The sequence below is a fragment of the Nicotiana attenuata genome, unplaced genomic scaffold (genome assembly GCF_001879085.1).
Source record: "Nicotiana attenuata strain UT unplaced genomic scaffold, NIATTr2, whole genome shotgun sequence".
Lineage (NCBI taxonomy): Eukaryota > Viridiplantae > Streptophyta > Magnoliopsida > Solanales > Solanaceae > Nicotiana > Nicotiana attenuata.
In genome coordinates this window covers 224,723-248,108 of record NW_017671562.1, presented here as the reverse complement: position 1 = coordinate 248,108, position 23,386 = coordinate 224,723, and the positions used below count along the sequence as shown (strand labels likewise).

General features: G+C 37.5%; 1 protein-coding gene across 1 annotated transcript in view; it reads left to right on the top strand.

Moving 5' to 3' along the window:
• Window positions 1-19,794, top strand: part of LOC109209009 — a gene marked incomplete in the record, with an annotated part of 29,052 nt that extends 9,258 nt beyond the window's left edge. Inside the window, 8 exon segments of the mRNA XM_019372175.1 lie at window positions 6,664-6,749; window positions 6,989-7,406; window positions 7,497-7,597; window positions 8,290-8,356; window positions 12,514-12,741; window positions 18,113-18,574; window positions 18,793-18,865; window positions 19,426-19,794. Of these exon segments, the coding sequence (XP_019227720.1) occupies window positions 6,664-6,749; window positions 6,989-7,406; window positions 7,497-7,597; window positions 8,290-8,356; window positions 12,514-12,741; window positions 18,113-18,574; window positions 18,793-18,865; window positions 19,426-19,664 (1,674 nt within the window).
• Between the last annotated feature and the right edge of the window lie 3,592 nt (window positions 19,795-23,386).

Here is a 23,386-nt window from a genome sequence, read left to right as displayed (position 1 = left end):
GGGGGGAGGTCCCATTTCACCATCTTCATCCATTTCATCATCTTCATCAATTAGATTCACCAGTGCTTCAAAATTCATTAAGAGTTCTTGTCACATTTTTCTTATCAACAAAAGCTTTTACTTCCTCCCTAACCTCGGGCGGACAAAGGGGACATTATACTACATTTTTAAATCCATCTATCGAATGTTGCTTGTGACGAGTTATCCCACCATGATATGTTTTTTCACAAAACACACATTTAATTGCGGATCTTGATGAGCCTTGTATAGCATAATTCCAAGCTATATCATTTCGTTTATTACTATCGGATGACGCCATTTCAACACTGTTTTATAGAAAAAAATTATCAAGTCAATATGCAATTAATTCTACTCTATAAGACTATAAGTCAATAATTGAAAAAAGGCAAGCAAAACAGGTGAAGACCTCTGTATTTTGCCAAAACAGGGCCTCGAAACAACCTCTGTTATTTTGCCAAAACAGAGCCAAAAAAAGACAAAAACAGAGGAAAAAAATAGAAGGGAGAAGGGAGAAGGGAGAAGGGAGAAGAAGGGAGAAGGGAGAAGGGAGAAGAAGCATACCTGGTCTTTCAATGGCAGAAACCTCTATTGAAGCTTGAAGAAGACGAAGGCGGACGATGAAGAAGACGATGGCAGACGAGCCCTAATCGCGAGTTCAGAAACCTCTCTGTTGTTTTGTTCGAAGTTGAAGAAGCTCGAAGAAGCTCTGTTGTCAAATGTCAAGCCCTAATCGCGATTTAAGTCTTTGCCCTTTTCTTTTTTTAATTTTTAAAAAGCGACGCTACAGTCGCTTCTCGCGACACTGTTGCCTCTCGCTACACAGGCAGAGGCGATCGCTATTTTAAAACGCAACGCAACAGACCCTCTGTAGCGACACTGTCTCGCCTCGCCTCGCCTCACGCTATTAGCGCTGAGGCGAGCGCTATTTATAACACTACTATAAATTATCCCAATGTGACAGTTGACTCAACTTGAAAATGTTACTTAAGAAGTGGTTATTAGTTATATGAAGTTTCTTCTGTATTTAAGTATAGGTTATTTAAGTATTAGGTGTCTGGGGTTAAATGGTACTTATATACTTTATAACTATTCTCCTAAGCAAAGTCATTGTGCCGAATATGATTACATTTTTCACAAGTAGCGATAATTCTTTTTATTTTTATTTTTTTGCATATAGAACAATATTCACTTTTCCTTCGGTCATCTATAACACTGGGGGACGTCTAAAGAATGTCAGTTACTTCGATGTTTCATGAGAAAGATCTACTAGGAGCCTCAATTTCTAAATTTTAATTTTCAGAGCTTGTCTCCTTAATAGCAATATCTGTGTATATCTAAACATTTTTCAGATCCATTTCGCAGCTGCATTTCATGTGTAGCATGTAAATGGTTGTAATTCTTGTTAGGTAATTGTTAGATAGTAATGTAAATAACCCTAGTCCCACATGGAATAAGAGTAGATTATGTATAAATAGGGCTACTATAAAACATTTAATAGAATATCAATAATATTTTTTCCCGTGCTTTCTTACATGGTATCAGAGCGGTAGTGAGAAAATACTCGTGCAATCTACAACGATTACGGGAAGAAACAGTCGCCGTGCAACTTTTCCGGTGGTTGTTTGCGTCAAAACCATTTTTTACTAGGAGTGAGGCGCCCAAGGTAGAATTGACCCGACTAGGACCCCACGTCTTCACTAAAATGAACTCGGCAACATTGTGGGTGCCTTCCAATATTTTAGGTTTCAATTTACTGTAAAGAAAATATAACTGCCTTTCTCTGATAATTATTTTTCTAACATGGGCCTAGTGCTATAGCAAACAGTCAACCTGACTACTAGGGATGTCAAATGGGCGGGTTGGACTGATATTGGGTGGGTCAAAATGGGCTGAGTCAATAAATAAGTGGGTCAATGACCCCGCCCAAAAGTTACTTGGTCTATGAACATGAAGAAATAAAGAATCCAACCCGCCCTTTTCTTATCAAGCTTTAATTAATATGTGTTGTTTTCTTATGAATTTTTTTTTATCAAATAAGACTTTTTTTTTCTTTTAATTATGGTCATATGTAACATATCAAGCAAAAAAGAATTATTTTAAAGATATTTTAGCAAGGTTACTCATGGATCAATTTAGGCTAAAAATCAGCTCAATTTTAGATGAGTTGGGTCAAGATGGGCTGAATTCAACAAATAGGCGGGTCAATGATCGGCCCAACCTTGGGCGGATTGGGCGGGTCAAATGGGTTTGGGCTCAAATTGTCACTGCTACTGAGTTAGGCTATTTAATTAAGGTAGGAATATTTTCTTTAGTCAACATAAAAGAGATGCCGATTCATTACATAATAATGTTAGATGTGGTACATAGATTAGATTTAGTTAATATGCAGAGTGATTGAACAGATCTCTGAAAGATGGAAGATTTGTAATTGAGCTCTTTGAACTTATTTACCAACTTCCATAGTCTTGGCATTGAGAAATTAGAGTGTGTTAGGCTGAAAAGCTTGATTATTCCCTCAAGCTTGATTGATAATTTATAGTAGTTGCAGTGCATACAATTTTGACAAGTGTATAATCACAGTATAAGCTCATAATCAAATCTCAAATCAAATCATATAGAATCTTAATACTCCCCCTCAAGCAGGAGCTTATATATCATAAGCTCCAAGCTTGTTACAAATGTATTCGATCCGACGTCATCTTAGGGATTTAGTAAAAACATTTAACTGATCCTTCGAGCTAACAAAGCTAGTGACTATGCATCTGGACTCGATCTCGTGTCTAATTAAATGACAATCCACCTCTATATGTTTTGTCCTCTAATGAGAAACAGGATTTGGGGCAATGTGGAGAGCAACTTGATTGTCGCGAATTAGCTTCATTTGTTTGACTTCTACAAACCATAACTCTTGGAGGAGTTATTTCGACTGGATAAGTTCAGTAATGGCAAGAGGCATTGCTTGATATTCTGCTTATGCACTAGATCTGGCGGCAACATCTTGCTTTATTCTTTCCCAAGAGATTAGGTTTCCTCCAATCATAAGACAATATCCAAAAGTGTAACGTCTATATGACGGAGAACCTGCCCAATCCGTATGAAAATATCTAACAATGTCTAGATGACCCTTGTCTTGAATAAGAATCCTTGTTCTCGAGCTCTTTTGATGTATCTGAAGGTATAGATTTTTTGCATCCCGATGACCTTTACACCGTGCTTGTAGGAATTGACAGATGACACTTACTGCAAATAAAATATCTGTCAAAAGCTGTCTCTATCCAAGAACAAGTTTGACACTCGTTTCCATAAGAGTATCAATAGGTTTGTAATCTGCCATGGCAGTCACCTCTAGTATATTTAAGGCGTACTTTCTTTGTGAAATCGCAATACTTCTCTTAGATTGTATAGATCGCCAAAAGTACTTTAATTATTGTTAGTTAAATAGTTATATGTAAATAATCCTAGTCCCATATGTAGTAGGAATATGACATATATTATATATAGGGCTCATTGTATCATTGTTAATAAGTCAACATAATATAATTTTTCCTGTGTTATTCACATGGTACCGGAGCGAGGTTGTGAGAAAATATCCGGGAAAGAAAACCCAGCCGAAACAGTCGCCGTGCTTCAATCCAGCGACCTTTGTAGGGCGCTTTTCGTCAAAAAAATTTCTGGTGGTGTTGTGCAAAAACCGACACCACCAAGAGGTCCTCCAACCCTCAGCGGCCAAACCCCAAAAAGAATCTCCGACATCAGAGTCTCCACGCGCTCTCACGCGCCCATCGGAGTTTCTTTTCTCCGACGAGATCTGTCTCACGTGCCGGCGCGTGGGACCTCCTCCAGCCATTTTTTTAGCCGACCTTCTTTGAGACAGCTTGTTCGCAAGGCTTTTCCAACCCTAACCATTCAAGTTTCATCACATTCCAGCCATTTTTTTAGCCGACCTTCTTTGAGACAGCTTGTTCGCAAGGCTTTTCCAACCCTAACCATTCAAGTTTCATCACATTTCGACAACTTTTCTATTTTTCCAGCGACTTTTCTATTTTTCTGGCAACTGTTTTTCCAGATTCCGGCCTTTTCTCTTCACTTCTCCGGCGAGATTATTGCTGGTCGTACTTGTCTTTGCTATTTGGTACAACCATGTCTCTTGGATTTGATGTATTTGGTTCTAAAAACAAGGGTTCTGGAAATTCAAGCTTCATGATTACTTCAGAGCCCTTAATGGAAAGTTCAAACTATTTAGCGTGGGCTTCCGCTGTTGAATTGTGGTGCAAGGGTCGAAGTGTTTAAGATCACTTAACCAAAAAGGCTAGCGAGGGAGATGAAAAGACTAAAGCACTTTGGGAAAAGATGGATGCTCAATTGTGTAGTATATTGTGGCGATCTATTGATTCCAAGCTGATGCCCTTGTTTCGTCCATTCCAGACATATCAATTAGTTTGGGAAAAGGCTCGCACTTTATACACTAATGACATATCTCGATTCTATGATGTGATTATCGCGAATGACAAACTTGAAGAAACAGGAATTGTATATGTCTACTTACTTGGGACAAGTACAGGCAGTTATGGAGGAATTTGAGAAGTTGATGACAGTTTCTGCTAGTATTGAAAAACAACAAGAGCAACGGCACAAGATGTTTCTAGTTCTTACACTCGCTGGGCTTCCTAATGACCTTGATTCAGTACGTGACCAGATTTTGACTAGGCCGGCTATCCCTACAGTTGATGAATTATTCTCTCAATTACTTCGTCTTCCTGCAACACTAAACAACCTAGTGATCGCATCACAAACACTTGACTCCTCTGTTCTCGCATCCCAGACAGTGGAAAATCAGGCATCTGAAACTAGCTAGAATAGACGAGGAGGAGGTCGTTTTGGAAGATCTAGACCCAAGTGTTCTTATTGTAATAAACTTGGACACACTCGTGAAATGTGCTATTTTTTACATGGTCGACCACCCAAAAATGCTTATGTTGCTCAGACCGAGACTACAGGTAATCAGGGATTTTCTTTATCTGAAGGGGAATATAATGAGTTTCTTCAGTTTCAAGCAAGTAAGCAGACATCTCCACAAGTAGCCTCGTTACTCAGACTGATACTTCTGTTGCTGGTAATTCTTTTGCTTGTGTTTCCCAGTCTAGTACTTTTGGACCATGGGTCATGGACTCAGGCGCTTCTGATCATATCTCTGGTGATAAATCACTTTTGTCGAATATTGTGTATTCACTGTCTCTTCCCACTATTACTTTAGCCAATGGGTTTCAAACTAAAGCAAAAGGAGTTGGACAAGCTAATTCCCATCTTCGATCACTCTAGATTTCGTTCTTTATGTCCCTGGCTATCCTTTTAGTCTTGCATATGTTAGTCGTTTGACTTGTTCCCTCCATTGTGGTATATATTTTATTGATGCTTCTTTTATTATGCAGGACCACAGTACGAGGCACACAATTGGCACAGGGCGTGAATTAGAAGGCCTTTACTACCTTAACTCACTCAAGCCTTTATTACCTTTACTCACTCAATCCCTCCACAATATGTCTAGTTACAGATCCTCCATACCTAATTCACAGACGTTTAGGACATCCGAGTTTATCCACGCTTCAGGAGATGGTACTAGTTTGTCTAGTTTGTCTACATTAGATTGTTGAGAGTCATGTAGAGATTCCAGTTCCAAGTAAGTAGACATACCTTTCCAAGTAAGTAGACATATCCGATTCCTGTTTTTTAAATTTGTCATCCAAGATATCACATCATATAAAACGAGAAATGTCATTAGTGTATAAAGTCCGAGCCTTTTCCCAAACTAAATGACATGTCTGAAAATGGACGAAATAAAGGCATCAACTTGGATCAATAGATCGCCACAGGATACTATATCACTGAGCGTCAATCTTCTTCCAAAGAGCTTTGGCCTTTTCATCTCTTTGACTAGCCTTTTTGGTTAAGTGATCTTGAACATCTTGACCCTTGCACCACAATTCGACAGAGGAAACCTAAGCTAAATAATTTGAGCTTCCCGTAAAGGGCTCCGAAGGGATCATTAAACTAGGGATTTCTCACTGATGCTCTGATACCATGTGAGAAGGCATGGGAGATAATATGTTTACAGACATTACATAACACTAATACCTATTCTCCGATGTGGGACACTAGTATATTATTATATATACTATTATCTAACAACTCCAATGGAAGATGGTGAGAGTTTGGATTTGGGAAGCGGAATTGATTGAGGATTTTTGATGTTCCAGAAAAGCATAAGACATAGTATTAGGCTGAAAAGCTTGATTGGGAATTATAACAATTACAATTGTATACATTTTTGGTAAGTGTATTTCTGAATAAACTCCTAATAAAATCAAATCGTATAAATTCTTAAAAGCCATAAGGAAAATATTCTCCGACTGATCTTATGTGTTAAATCATCTTTTGTGATGAGTAGTACAATTCAAACCCATAAAATCTATTCATGCAGTAAAACAATAAGAACTAGCGCATTGCATCCTGCTGAGAGGATGGTGATAAATGCACATTTCCTTGAAGATTCCTTTGGTTATGACTAGATGACAGCCTTTTTCTTACATTGCTCTTTATTTTCCTTGATTTGATTAATATCTTTTATAAATTCTCCAAATTTAGGATAATGTTCGCGAACTCCATTTCTCTATGGTTGACGGTGACTTCAAGAAGTTTGAAGGCAGATGGTCTGTGAGAGCTGGAAAAAGGTAAGATCTTTATCGGAGCAGACAGAACTTCTCTTTTCCTAATTATCCTTTTATGTTGTCTTCCATATTAATGTCAAAATCTGCAAATGCCTTTTTCAGAAAATAAGGTAGGATTAGGAGAGAATTGGCCTCAAACGAGTCAAAGGACAATTTCCCCTAGTGCACTTATGATGCAGACATATTTCTACATGTAGACATAGTTCTTCCTTAGTTTCTTGTTTCCCTGGTTTCCTTTTCAGGTCTTCAACAGCTATACTAAGTTATGAAGTTAGTGTCATACCAAGGTTCAACTTTCCTGCCATTTTCTTGGAGAGGATTATCAGGTCAGACCTCCCAGTAAATCTTCAAGCCTTGTCCTACAGAGCTGAAAACAGTTATCAAGGTGATCAGAGTGTTTCTGTCACTTGTGCTAATACCAAAGGCGAACCTGGTTCTTCCCTTATTCCCGTGATGAGAGATATTGATTGTGCCATATCCCATGAGAATAAATCTTCCAGTGAAAACTTAAAGGACAAGTTTGTCAAAGACACTTTTGGCCCGTTGGCACCAGCTACAAGTGATGTGAGTAATAATTGGGGAATATTTGGGAAAGCTTGCAGACTTGACAAGCCATGCGTGGTGGATGAAGTCCATCTCCGAAGATTTGATGGTCTACTGGTAATTGATAGACTTTATACTATGACTTACCTTTTCGTGCGAAGCCATATTATTTTGGTAGTCCCTTTCATAAATTGATTTTGGATGAAGGAAAATGGAGGTGTTCATCGCTGTGTTGTTGCTAGTATTACAGTAAAGGCTCCAGTTCGTGAAGTGTGGAATGTTTTGACTGCTTATGAAAGTCTTCCCGAGTAAGTTTTAAGGGCTTTCCTCTGATCATGTTTGAGTTTTTTTATAGTAAATTGTTCATGTAAACTCATCATTGATATCTGTTTCCTCTGGTGATTACATTTCACTTAGTGTATATTTTAGATGTGCCTTTAAGTGGCAGAAATGAGGGAAACTTGGCCTTGCTTTGATTCATAGATATCACTAGATGTCTTTTGGCTAGCTACATAAAAGTTTCTTAAGCTGCAAACAGTAATATAAGGTAGCATTCTCTTGTTTGTCTTAAGTAAAGTCTCTCTGATGTTTAATTCCATGTTTCAGATTTACCGGCTTAGAGAGATACAATCTCTGTATCCTGGTTCTTGTGAAAGTAAAGGAATTCAATGGTATTAGAGAACCATTTGACTAACTCTGGAAGAACAAACCTTAGCTTCCTAAAGATGCGTAAATCCTCGTCAATTAATTATTGTATGGTAAAAATGAAATTAAACTACAGACTAAACCAATCACTCAACATTAGAAATTCATCCAAAGTTTGAAGTGCTTAGAAATAGAAACACGTTGAATCATAGTCTTATTCAGTGTAAAGCAAATTCCTAGCCTTTATAATATCTTGCAACCAAGGATGTCTTATTGTTAACTGCTTTTTTTGTATTGAGATATTATAATTTCCGGCTTGGTCATACTAATGTTAATTTGTCCCGAATTGTTGCAGGATAGTTCCAAATTTGGCAATCAGTAAGATCTTATCACGGGACAACAACAAAGTTCGCATTCTTCAGGTGGCTTGCGTTTGAATTAAATAACAGAATAAAGCAGCAGTATATTACATTTGAACTGCATGGAATTGTGTTAGTTCATACTGAAAGTAATAACATTTTCTTATATCTAAACATCCATGACAGAGAATCTTAGAGAAAGTTTTTCTTAAATTGTGTTAAATAAACCTCTGATGTATCTCTACAAATTTTTTCCTTGTGCCTGCAAAGCAAATGCCTTCTCCATGATGGGTTTGGTAACATTGTTTCTGTTTTCCCCTTTTCTCCCTTCTCAGGGGACTAATTGTTTCCTATAATCTGGTTCTTTTATTTGGTAGAGTGGAATCTTGAATCTTACAAGAGAACCTGGAGAAAAACCAAAATAAACAGAAATTAGCTAAATGATCTGAATGGGTCTTTTACTTTGCTTTGGTAATGATAATTAAAATTCTTAATATATAGGACCTTAGGTTTTCGACTAGAAAAAACGTTGAATGATTATGGACCTTAGGTGACATGAGACACCACTAGGCATTTGTTTTGGATGACTCAGTTTCCAAGTTGACCTGGAGTAGGGACTAGGGAACTCAATCTCCTAGTTAGTTTATCTTTTTTTCCCACTATTCCTTGGTGTTGTTGCCTTTGAACATCTATAGAAATTTCTTATTATGAAATTAACTCATATTTGCTATACAACTATATTGTAGTTTTCTATCTGATTGTTACGAACTACGATTTCTTTCTGTAGGAGGTTTAGGTCCACTCCTTTGCCTGTAAAATGTGGAGATATATTGAGATAATTTGTGTAGTTGTGGAGAACCAGAGAGAATAGAAAAGCAAGAGGCTGCGCTTCTTTATGAGTTGAGAAATGGTGTGTGAGAGAAATAGCACGGGAGAAAATATTATTAATTTACCTATTAACTGTTTACTTACATTGAGCCCTATTTATACATACACTTTACATATTACACACTACCTATTTTCCAATATGGGATACTAAGAATACATATCATATCTAACACTCCCCCTCAGTGGCGTACGCAAGAATTTTCGTAAGTGGTGTCAATATTTGAAGAAGTGAACAAATGAATAAATTACTGTAACGACAAGCAGTGTCATTTCTTATATTTATACCCAATATTTTAATTTTATGAATTATTTATACATACAGATTACAAAAAAAAAAAAAATTGACGAAGCGGTGTCCTGTGACACCGCTTCAAGCAAGGTACCTACACCCCTGCTCCCCCTCAAGTCGGTGCATATAGATTATATGTACCGAGCTTGTTATAAATAACCAATACGAGGACCGGTGAGGGACTTGGTGAAATATCTGCAAGCTGATTATTTGACTTCACAAACTCTGTAACAATATCTCCTGAGAGTATCTTTTCTCTGATGAAGTGACAATCAATCTCAATGTGTTTAGTTCTCTCATGGAACTCCAAATTTGATACAATATGAAAGACAACTTGATTATCACACATTTCACTTTCTTGAGCAACTGTTTGATCCAAACTAGCTCATATGTTGCCATAGACATTGCTCGATATTTTGCTTCTGCACTAGACCGAGCAACCACATTCTATTTCTTGCTCTTCCAAGACACCAAATTACCTCCTACTAAAACACAATTTCCAGACATAGAATGTTTATTAGAAGGTAATCTTGTCCAATCAACGTTTGTGTATCCACGTTCTGCTCATGGCCTCAATCCTTTTGCCTGGGCTGATTTTATATACTGAAGAATTCGGATAACTACATCCCAATGACTATCACAAGGAGAGTTCATAATTGACTTACAACACTCACACGGAAGGAAATGTCAGGTCACTCACTGTGAGGTAATTCAACTTATTAACCAACCATCTATATCTTGCAAGATCGATAAGAGGTTTTCCCGGTCCCGGCTGAAGTTTAGCATTCAGATCCATATGAGTGTCACCGGGTATACAACCCGTCATTCCTGTCTCCTCAAAAATGTCTAAGGCAGACAATACCAGAGCTAGATTGAGCGACTTCAACAACAACAACAACAACTACCCAGTGTAATCCCACAAGTGGGGTCTGGGGAGGGTAGTGAGTACGCAGACCTTACCCCTGCCCCGAAGGAGTAGAGAGGCTGTTTCCGAAAGACCCTCGGTATTGAGCGACTTCAATACCTAAAAATACTTCAATCTGCCCAGATCCTTAATCTGGAATTGTTGAAAGAGATGATGCTTCAAACTAGTAATACCATCTTGATCATTGCGAGTAATAACTATATCGTCAACATAAACCACCAAATAATACACAAATTTGGAGCATAATGTCGATAAAATACAGAGTGATCAGCTTCACTACGAGTCATGCCAAACTCCTGAATAACTATGCTGAACTTCCCAAACCGGGCTCAAGGAGACTGCTTTAGACCTTAAAGTGATCGGCGCAAGCGACATACAAGTCCAAATATGTAGTTAGAAATCGGGTTCCAAATTCATTCTCTTAAGTTCATACCAAAAACCTCAATTTTTACACTTAAATCCTTGATTTAGGGGTAAAAAAACATCCATGTAAAGTCTTGAAATATAATCATCAAATGAGTAGAAATCACTTACCCTCTTGCCTTGTATCAAAATCTCCTTGAAAAATCGTCCATCTCCAAGTTTAGGGTTCAAAATATGAGAGAATGGGCAAAAATCTTGGAATAACAACTTAGATACACTGCCCAGATCGCGAAAGGGCCTTCGTGATCGCAGAGCACAAATGTCTAGTGCTCTACGCAGTCGCGACCCTCAACCTCGCGACGGCGTAGGCCAACTCGCCGCCTCACTCTTGTACCTCTTCGCGAACGCGATCACACCCACGCGAATGCTGTGACCAGCCCTCTCCAGCCTACGCGATCGCATCCCTTCGCCCGCGATCGCGAAACACGACCAACCCGACCACCTTCCTTCTTCGCGATCGCATAGATCCTTCCGTGATCGCGAAGTGCAAGACGTCGCCAGCCTGACTCCCTCCGCGATCGCGAGACTCAGCTCCGCGATCGAAGCACCACCCTGCACTAGAAAACCAGTAGCCTGAATCATGTCCATATACTTCCTGTAAGCTTGTCGCAAGACTTGAAACATAAAAAACAACAGCAAACCAAGAATCGAAGATCAAATTCATCTCTTAACTTTTCAAACTTCGCCGAATGCATCCGAATCACCCTTGACATTCCGGATTACAACCAAACTACACACAAGTTCATATCAACCATTAGGACCTATCCAAGGTCTCAAAACCATGATCTAAGCTCATTAACCCAAAAGTCAACTACCTGTCAAACTTAAGAACTCTCAAATTCTTCAAATTGCCAACTTTCAACAAAAAAGAGCCAAACCTTCTAGGAACCTCTAAATTCAAATCTGAAAATACGCCTATGTCCAAAAATATCGCCATACGAATATATTGGAACCCTTAGATCCCGATTTCGAGGTTGTTCACTCAAAAATCAAACCTTGGTCAAGTCTTACAACTTAAGCTTTCCCAAATGGAACTAAGTGTTCCAATTCACTCTCAACCCTTCCCGAAACAAAACCAACTATCCTTACAAGTCATACAACATCAAATAAACATACGGGAAACATCAAATAGGGAATGAGGTTCTAATACTCAAAACGACCGGTCGGGTCGTTACACTACCTATTTCCAATGTGGGACACTAACTTTACATTACATACACAGTGTGGAAGGTACTTTGGTTGGGTTTACCGGGCCTGCAAATCCAACTTTGAAATTCTGGTACTAAGTTTCTCATGGTGAAAGAACAGGTCATCTTTCCGTGAAAAAGCACAAATACTTGTCGAACCAGGTTAAATCCACCAGTCTTTCTTATTGTACAATCTAGTCATGTTGCTTTAGTTTGCATCAATTTAGTCCGGCTGTGTCAAATTGGATTAATGTTAGTGCAAACGCTTCCCCAATGGTCTAACTTTATTTCCCAATACATCAATGTCGTTAAAAATGACCATCGCGTGTAACTTTAAAAATGGTGGTATATCATATATTGTGGGGTTTCCTTGTGTTAAAACCTGCTTACACAAAGTTGCCCAGGAGCTAGTGGTNTTCTGTATTGTAATGAAATATGTTTATCATATATTAGTAAGTGGATAACTCCTTGAATCAATAAGGTGATGCTTCTACTTGTCCCTTTCCAGGAAGGATGCAAGGGTCTCCTATACATGGTACTCCATGCACGTGTCGTCCTAGACTTATCTGAACATATAGAACAAGAAATTAGCTTTGAGCAGGTGGAAGGCGACTTCGATTCTTTTCAAGGAAAGTGGATCTTAGAGCAATTAGGCAGTCATCATACACTACTGAAGTACAGCGTGGAGTCAAAAATGCACAAGAATTCTTTTCTTTCTGAAGCAATTATGGAAGAGGTTTGTATCAATGGCTACTCTCTTCATCCAGTTGACATTGAGATTTATTTTCCTACATTCATATGCCAGGATTACAAGAAAATTTTTGTCTGAAAAACCAACTTGTATTAAATTGGTTGTAGTCTGAAGTTACCTTATTTCGGGTAGTCTAAACTCTTATATAAGGAGTGCTAAATAAGAAAAGTTATTAAACAAGGAATATTACGTAAATACCAGTACACCTAATGTTGACAGAATTTATGAAGAATATTTTATATTGTTAATACGAATACCTATTCTAGGGAAAATTTCGGATCTCCTCTCAGGTTTTGCTTCATAATACTAACCTCCCTTGTGGTTTGCAATATTATAGTTAACTCCCTTATTTGGATTTCTTTGTATGGGATCCACCCCGTCTAAATGGAAATAAAAATGCAAAGAAATGATGTGTGAGATGTAAAGGCACAGGAAAATATTATTAAGATGCATAACTTAATTATCTTACAATGAGCCCTATCTATATACAGATTTTACACAATACATACGACCTATTGTCCAATGTGGGACACTAAGCGCGCGCGCGCGCGCGTACACACACACACACACACATATATNATATATATATATATATATATATATATATATATATATATATATATATATACCGAGCTTGTTACAAACGTAAATGCGAGAAATAATACATGGGAAAATTATATTATTGATATCTTTTAACGATAGTACAAGGACCCTATTTATAACAATATACAATTATACACTAATCCTATTCCATGTGGGACTATACTTATTTACAATTATATTAACTATCTAACTCTCCCCTGTCAAGCTGGTGCATATAAATCATATGTACCGAGCTTATTACATATGTAGCTCATACGTGGACCAATGAGAGACTTGGTGAAAATTTCTGCAAGTTGATCATTCGACTTCACAAACTTTGTTGTAATATCTCCGAGAGTATCTTTTCTCTGACAAAGTGAAAGTCAATCTCAATGTGTTTAGTTCTCTCATGGAACATTGGATTTGATGCAATATGAAGAGCAGTTTGACTATCACAAATAAGTTCCATCTAGTTGATCTCACCAAATTTCAATTCCTTGAGCAACTGTTTGATCCAAATTAGCTCACATGTCGCCATGGCCATTGCTCGATATTCTGCTTTTGTACTTAGACCGAGCAACCACATTCTGTTTCTTGCTCTTCTAAGATACCAAATTTCCTCCTACTAAGACACAATATCCAGAAGTAGAACGTTTATCAGAAGGTGATCCTGCCCAATCAGCATCTGAGTATCCAACGATCTGCTCAAGGCCTCGATCCTCAAACAATAATCATTTTCCTGGAGCTGATTTTACATACCGAAGTATGCGGACAACTGCATCCCAATAACTATCACATTGAGAATCCATAAACTGACTTACAACACTCACAGTCTCACAGGAGCGGAAATGTCAGGTCTACTCAATGTGAGATAATTTAATTTACAAACCAGCCACCTATATATTGCAGGATCGCTAAGCGGCTCCCCCTGTCCTAGCAGAAGTTTAGAATTGGGATCCATCAGACGGTCAACAGGCTTGCAGCTGTCATTCCTGTTTTTTCAAGAATGTCTAAGGCATACTTCCGTTGTGTGATCACAATACCTGAGCTAGATTGAGCGACCTCAATACCTAGAAAACACTTTAACCTGCCCAGATCTTTAGTCTGAAAGTGCTGAAAGAAATGGTGCGTCAACTTAGTAATTACCTTCTTCATCATTGCCAGTTATAACAATAGCAACATAACCACCAGATAAGTACGGACATTTGAAGCAGAATGCCGATAAAACACAGAGTGACCGACTTCACTATGAGTCATGCAAAACTCCTGGATAGATATGCTAAAGTTAGCAAATCAGGCTCGAGAAAGACTACTTTAGACCATAAAATGACCGGCGTGTGCGACATGTGCTAACTTATCTTTTCCGGGTGTAAGGTATGAACAAAACATGTGCTCCCAAATACACGAGGTGGAAGAGGGAACAAGGGTGTGTGAGGAAACAACACAAAGAATGGAACTTGATTCTGGATAGCTAAGCATGGCATACGATTAATAAGATAACAAGATGTGACAATTGCATCCCAAAAAACACAACGGAACATGAGATTGTATGAATATGGTACGAGCAGTCTCAATAAGATGCCTATTCTTCATTTTCACTACCCCATTTTGTTGAGATGTGTATGGACAAGACGTTTGATGAATGATTCCATGAGAGTTCATAAAAATCTGAAATGGAGGAGACAAATACTCTGGGCATTGTCACTATGAAATGTGCGGATAGAAACCCCAAATTGATTTTGGATTTCAGCGTCGAAGGTCTGTAAAATAGAAACAACGCAGGTCAATTTTTCATCAAGAATATCCAAGTGCACCTGGAATAATCATCAATGAAACTAACAAAGTAGCGGAATCCCAAGGTAGAATTGACCCGACTTGGATGCCAAACATCTGAATAGACTAAAGTGAAAGGTGACTCTGCTCGATTATCAGGACGCCGAGGGAAATGAGAGCGACTATGCTTACCGAGCTAACATGACTCACACTCTAGAGTGGACAAGTGAAACAAACCAGGTACCATTTTCTGAAGTTTTGATAAACTGGGATGTCCCAATCGTTTATGTAATAAATCTGGTGAATCAGTAACAGAACGAGTTGTTGATGTGGGTTCATGTGATTTAGCAAGGATAAGGTAATAAAGTCCATTTGATTCATGCCCTGTACCAATGATCTGCCCCGTACTGCGTTCCTGTGTAAAAACAAGGTCATCAAGAAATAAAATAAAACATTTAAGTGATTTGGCTAAGCGACTAACGACTATGAAATTAAAAGGACTAGTGGGAACATAAAGAACTGAATTCAAGGTAAACAATGAAATGGACTTGCTTGACCTATTCCAGTTGCCACAGTTTGAGACCCACTGGCCATTGTGACCGTTGGAAGAGATTGATAATAGGAAATAATAGTGGAAGCAGATTTATTACCAGAAATATGAGACGCTCCTGAATCAATTACCCAATTACTGGGAGAACGAAGGTTTCTAGATACAAGTAACGCTATTACCTGTTTGAACAATAGTAGCAATCTCACAAGATGGCTGTCTACAAGCTTTGTACTAAAGGAACTCTATATATTCCGATAAAGAAACCATCTGGATTGGATTCAATGCATTGGATCCAACGGATTGTGAGTTAAAGGCTTCTGATACGAATGCCATTATAATGTTCACGCCGCAAAAATCTGAAAATTATTGTTCACGCCGGAAAAAATATAAAAGTGGTCGGAATTTGGTTTAAATTGGATGGGTAGGCTCGGAATTGCAAAGGAACATATTGGCCTGAAGAAGTTTTGTAAATTTTGCTGGAAACAGCCTCACGCGCCGGCGCATGGACGTCGGAACTTCGCTTGAGAAATTCTTTCGGCAGTGCGTGAAGGCGCGTGGATACTTTTCTGCCGGAGATTTTTTTCATGGTTGGTCGCCGGAGGCTGATCTACTTCGCGGTAGTGTTGGTTTTTGCACAACGATGACGGATAATATTGTTCTTGTCGGCATACCTGTTTTTGCTGGAAAAGGGCTCCGGTTGACTAATTTCTCTTCCCGGAGTCGCTGGAATTTATGCACATCGATAAATTTCTCACGGTTGCTCTGATACCATGTGAGAAAGCATGGGAGAAAAATATATTATTGATATTCTAACTATGTCACAATGAGCCCTTTTTATAAGTATACATAACATAACCTACTCTTATTACATAGGGACTAGGACTAATTATATATATTCACAACTATCTAACATGAAAGTTTTGGAAAATAAGTTCCCTTTTGTTGGGAAAATTATTTTCTTGAAATTAGAGGAAAATTTGTTCATAAGAAAAATATTTTTCAAAATATTTAAGCCAGCTTACATGAAATAATTAAAAATTATCTTCCAGAAAATAGTTTCCTGCATACCCATACACACCCTTTATGAGAAAAGAATGAGCTGGGAGTTCAATTGTTTGATGAAGGTGTGAGCCCTAATTGTTCAACTTTTGTAGGTGTCATAGCATGTTGTGTCCATGCAGGTCTGGTCCAAAGAGGTGGAGATTTTTTGATTCGATGATTGCCAATCTTGGTATAGAGCCAACATTTGAGCATTATTGATGCATGGTTGATCTTCCAAGTCGTGGTAGTTGTCTAAAGGAGGCTCATAACTGGTGAATTTACAACCATGCCGATTGGAACCAAATGCTACTACATGGGGTGCGTTGATTAGCACTTGTTACATTTAGGGGGAAATGGATCTTGCTTAATGTGCACTTAGAACTTGTTAAGCATGAACTTTGGAATTCTGGTAACTATGTATTGTTGTCCAGTATATATGCCGAACGATGAAAATGGGAAGCAGTTGCGAAGGTGAGGGTAATAATGAGAAGGGAAATAGCATTAACAAATCACCAGGCGGTAGTTTGTTTATTTTGTACTTCATCATGCACCTAGTTCATAGCTAAATCCTATACTCTGTGTGTGCTGACTCATCGCATCTAGATTCTCTCCCTGGTTGAACAGCTCCATCTGAATGATCTCCTTTCTGCAAAGGTTTGCAATTTATTGCAGTAGTCTGAACAAGCATGAAAACAAACCCCAGAGAGGATGTTGGCCTTTTCTTTGAGAGACATTGCATTTTATATCCCATAAAAAGCACCAATTGGAAGTTGAAAAGAGCTTGCTTGGCTTGTCAGGTTTAAATGATACTACTTATAGGGCAAACCGCAAACCTTGAGGAACTAATTATATGATATGCAACTTGTAGCTTGTCTTGACATGTAACTTTTAGGGTAATAAAATACCTAATTCACATAAGCAAAGACAATAAATCTGCAGGAAATATTACGAATTAGAACCTTCATGTGCCTTCTGCTGCTGGAAAAATGACGAGTGAAGAATGACTGCATTTACAGAGAAGATGATGAGAAGGCTGAAGAGGAACAGGAAAACAGAAAACTGTCGATTTGCAGAGAAAACGGAAGAGAATTTTCATGCTTACGGTATTTCTCTTTTCTTATTCTACCGGGACTTGTTAAAGAAGATATTCATTAAATAAATTAATCAAAGGAGCATAAAATTATGAAGTGCAAATCAGTCAGGTTATAGTTTTTTCCCATTCATAGGAAATAGATTAAAATAATTGTTAAGGAGAAATCAAACTAAGGGAGGTAAGCGTAATACTGCAAACTACAAGGGAGGTTAGTATTACGAAGCAAAACCCGAGGAGAGGTCTTTGAAAATTTCCCTATATTCTATCGTATTATTACATTGATTCTCTGGACTTTCAGCAGTTCGTGACATTTTCAGGTCATATATGAGGACCTTCCCTCTAACTTATGTGCAATCCGTGATCACATTGAGAAAAGAGAAACTGAGAAACCTCTTGAGAAAATTAACCATGATGCGTGTAGAGAGGCATCGGTTAGTTCATCAATCAAGGATTCATCTGTTTATTCTGATAGGCCAGCTGTGCAGAATTCAGACAGTTGTAGTTTATATTCACCCCGACGAAGGCCGAAAGTTCCAGGGCTGCAGAGGAATATTGAAGTTCTCAAAGCTGAGCTCTTGGATTTTATCTCTGAACATGGACAGGAAGGATTTATGCCTATGAGAAAGCAACTCAGGAACCATGGAAGAGTGGACATTGAGAAGGCGATTACACGCATGGGAGGTTTTAGAAGAATTGCTTCATTGATGAATCTCTCTCTTGCTTACAAACACCGCAAACCGAAAGGTTACTGGGATAGCTTGGACAATTTACAAGAGGAGGTTAGACACCAGTTCTTCGTACTAATTATAACTTCTGATTTCTTGCATAAACTGTGAATACATGCAAAAGCAGAAAACATCATAAGAGATACTGATCAATGGGGAAAAAATTGAGTTTCACTCTTTAAGAAAGTTTACCACCTTTTTTGTTGCATTTCATATTTTTTTTGATTATTTTGATTAAGATTGGAAATTAATCTGCAACTGCAACTTCTCAGATCAATCGCTTCCAGACGAATTGGGGAATGGATCCATCATATATGCCCAGTAGAAAATCCTTTGAACGTGCAGGTATGGAACTTGATTACAAGATTTTGTTCCTGTTTTGGTGTAATTGTCTCATCCGCTCCACCCACTGCCCTACAAAAATGGAAGAAATAAGTGAAATAAAAGTGGAGGATACTGTGTCACACAACTTCAGCAATGTTCAAACTGAGATGGTTTAAGAATCAGTGGTAAACAAAAAGTTTAAAACATCAGGCTTTGCTAACTGTTGAGCTTTGTTTAAGAAAATTTGATTTAGTTATTTGAATCTGAGAAATTTAAAACATCAGGAAATAAGAGGGTTTACGTTTATAGTACTACGTACTTTTCAAGCTCCAATGCTCTGTAACTTTGATGGGTACCAAACTTCATAGGGTTCCTGGTTCCGGCGTTACAACGTGTTTTGAAAGTGTAACTCATCTTGAGGAAGTTCTATGGTCCCGGGCCACAATGGTGGTTGACACTTGGGACAATCAGATATTTGGATTCCATCTGGGTGCCACATGACACAATGTTTATGAGGCGTAGAGTTGCGGTGATTCTTTACCTCGCATATGGTTCTGATTGTTTCAAGTTATCTCCTACAGGTCGCTATGATATTGCTCGTGCATTAGAAAAATGGGGTGGCCTTCATGAAGTTTCACGTCTTCTGTCACTTAAGGTAAGGCATCCTAACAGACAAGCAAACCTTGCCAAGGAGACGAAAGTTGAAGTGTTAGCTAATGATGTAAATGGTGAAACAACATCGTCTAAACCTTTTGTTGCACAAGATGCACAAAAATGGCTCATGAAACTCAAGGATTTGGACATAAATTGGGTGGAATGAGTATTGACTTTGTTTCATTATACTTTTCTGCTGAAAGTATGACAACAACTAATTGTGTCAAGTGTACATATAACAATCAAATATGTGCCCATAATTTGAGTTGATTCTCCATGTCCATTTTCGAGTTTCATTTCAAATCTTATGTTGACTGTTCAATCTACATTTACTACGTGGTCAAGTAACAACGCATCATGAGTTTTGAACTTGTCCTTGAGGGCAGGGGTGACATGGTTTAGGCAAAACCCGAAATTCGAACCGAAATTGAATATTTTTTGGAGTTTTGGTTTGGATTTTCGGATTACAATTGGTTTCAGATTTACTTTATAAAATTTCGGATTTCGAATTGGATTTAAGATTTTTTGATATTTAGAAATGCAAAATATTTATACTTTATATTTTGTCCTTACCCATTAGACACATATTTTCCATATGGCAAATACTAATAAGTCAAATACCCCACACGTTAGATATTGGCTTTATATTCAATATCAATTACTAACTTCAATATCAGATACCATACTAAATCGAATATAGGATTTTCTTCTTTCTCACCCACGCCAGCTTTCGTTTTATGCGTTTGTGAACACCGAAGGCTGGAGCTGCAATACTATCCAATTTGGCATGGTCTTGATGTATTTGACTTGCTAATTCGTTGGACTTTATTAATACTTTTGTTGCGCTTTAATAATGAACGTTTGCATGCTTTATTTGGATGATGTATGGTGGGAATAATGAACTATTTAGGCAATTTGACATGATTTCTTTGTGTTACTTTTTTATAAGAAGAATAAAGAAGATCGACTTAGCGGCTGAAAACCAAGAATTCGAAATACCCAATCCGATTAATTAGAAACCGAATTTAAAAAGTTTGATCCACTTGATCTTTATTTGGATTGTATTTGAATTGTAATTTCTTCAATATGAAAATCGTCATTAATTATTTTATATTGGACAGAATAGTAATTTTAGTTATTTTCCTTATATGCAGGAATAGTCATTAATTATTTTTCTAATGCTAGGGACAAACATTTAATTAATAGCCTAATATTTAGGACTTTTATATGAAAAATCATATAATTATCCTTTTGTTTTGAAATTTTTGTTTAAGAGTCCTTGACGTGCTCTATTTTTTTTATTTTTAAATTTTAGGTTTAGTGTTGTTTATTTTCTTTTTCTTTTTTAGAACACCTTTTCTTCGTATAAGTTATGTAATTTGATTATACAATGAGCTACAATAATTTATTCATTTTCTAATATGTTTATAATAATTCATATAGTATTTATTATTAATTAAAAAATTAAATCAGTTGCATTTTATTTTTGAAAAAAATATATTATTTTCTATCAATTTGTTAATCCTGTTTGAGTCTTCTAAAATGAATTAGGGAATAACTCTTTAAAAATTCTTAGGTTTTCAAGGATTATATGTGATTGTTGAAATTGAAAAAGAAGCATGATAATTTATGAATTTAAAATGATTGAATTAAAAAATTAAAATAAATTTTTAGTTAAATATATTGACTAATGATTGAGAACTTGTATGAAGATTCATCGTTTTAGGAAAAATTAACTTTTATTTTATCACTCAAATATAATATTTTAGTATATTATTTATATAGTATTCTATAGTTCTTTCTTATTGAGATAGTGTACACGCGCAAAGCGCGTATCATAAGATTAGTTCAACTAAAATAGGGCACCCACTTTACTTATTTTTTAAAATTCCCTTTCTTTTTATAACCAAAAGGCCAAAATACATATGCGTCCCTTTAAATTTGCAATTTTTTTTTATGTAGACACCGTACTAAGGGTTGTACCTATTGACTACCAAAATTCGAATCAAACTGTCTATTAAACCAACACTGGTGATATAGCACAGTATGTGTATTACTGGCTTTGAGTGCGTGAAAGATAGTAATTTTTATCCCGCTTCCTCTCTCTGTCCACACCACCTCCACCATCATAGCAGAGGCGACTCAACACTATGTGGCCTAAAGAGAAAATTTAAAAAGAGGCCTCAAAATACATTCGAGGTTAAGAAGTACTTTTTCATATCTAATCCTTTAATAATTTTATTAGCTTAAGATTGAAAAATTGTTTAAAAAGCACCTAAAGAATAGAAGAAGATTCTACAAAATCATAGTTATACACAAAATTGATTCAAGTTGAAGTGAGTTAGACAAAAATTAAGAAGTTGAGCTCATCCACCATGCATGAGGTAACAAAAACGAATAACAAAAAATAGGAAGTAAATGCAAATTTAATAATCTACAATTTTTAGTAAAAAATTTAAAAATTGACAATAAATGATTTATTTATCACTAATAATAAATACATAATTATTTATACTATATACAATCTGAGAAAATTTGGGGCCTTAATTTTTTGGGGGCCTAAAGCCACTGCTTTAGTGGCTTTAGGATTGAGCTGCCACTGCATCATAGCCACGTCGCCACCACCATCGTGATTCTTCCTCCACAGTGAAATCACCCCAATCAAACATCCCTTCACCCTTCCACCACTATCGCACAAACCATCCCAATTAGATAATGTCACCCACAGTTCCACCACCATCACGGCCACTGATTTTTTCACCAGTAGCCCAGCATTCTAATGGAATCAGTAATAAGATTTTTTACCCTAAACTCGGATAACAATTGAACTTATACGCGGTTTTAAGGATACGTGATATAACTTGATACAAATTAAGAAGAATAAATTAATATTGATATTGACGATGAAAGAAATAATGCAAACCACATGAATTGAACAACATTGGCCCTTGAGTTCAGTCACCCTTGAACCAAATTTGTTTCAACTTGTTTATGAACAGAATAACAGGATAATGAAAGCTAGAAAATGACAGTATATTGCTTAGTATTGCGTGAATATGATATGTTTACAAATGATCAAACCCCCCTTTATGTAGTATGGGAGTCCTACTCTAGGTACAATTCTATATGAGGTAAGAAATCCCATAATTGGCTAATTAATCGGACTCTTCTTGATATGTGCCGGGATTCGCGCCGTGATCCTCGCTCGGCTGCGGATATTTTGGCTTTCCGTTATTCGGCTCGGTAAGCTTCCCTCTATCTCTATCTTGTTTGGTCTCGATCTTGGTCTATCTCGATCTTGATCGATCTCAGGGCCACGAGCTCGACAACCTAACTTTGCATCATGGTTTGATATAATACGAGGCTGAACCTTGACTTATCGCGTTCCAGTCTCGATCAGTCATACAAAAAGGGCAAGCCCAATTTTGACCGTATACAGATAGTCCCCTCCTTTCTTGGAGAGAAGATGAAGAGAAACGATATGAACCTTTCCAGTTCGGTCTCGATATGCCATGACATAAGCGACGAGCCCGACTATGACGTCAGCGACAAGTGGATACTGAAACGTCCCATCGGTTCGGTTACCGAGGCATTAAATGCCTGTCAGTTGCTGGTCGGCCACCACCGGTTCTAAACCGCCACCAGGAAGCTATAAGTTCCGCCATCGTCTTCCACTCAAACTTTACGCTCAAAATTTCCCTCATTGTTTCTTCTCTTCAAAAATCTCTTTGCTTGCAACTCTCGCTCCCAAATCTCTTGAATCTCAAGCAAATCTCATATCATCCTAATTCTCTTCTCTTCTACTTTACAATGGAAAAAACTTCTAAAACCGTACCGCAAAAGGAGACGGCCTCTTCTTCACCGCCCGCTGGCGACGGAGCTACAGCG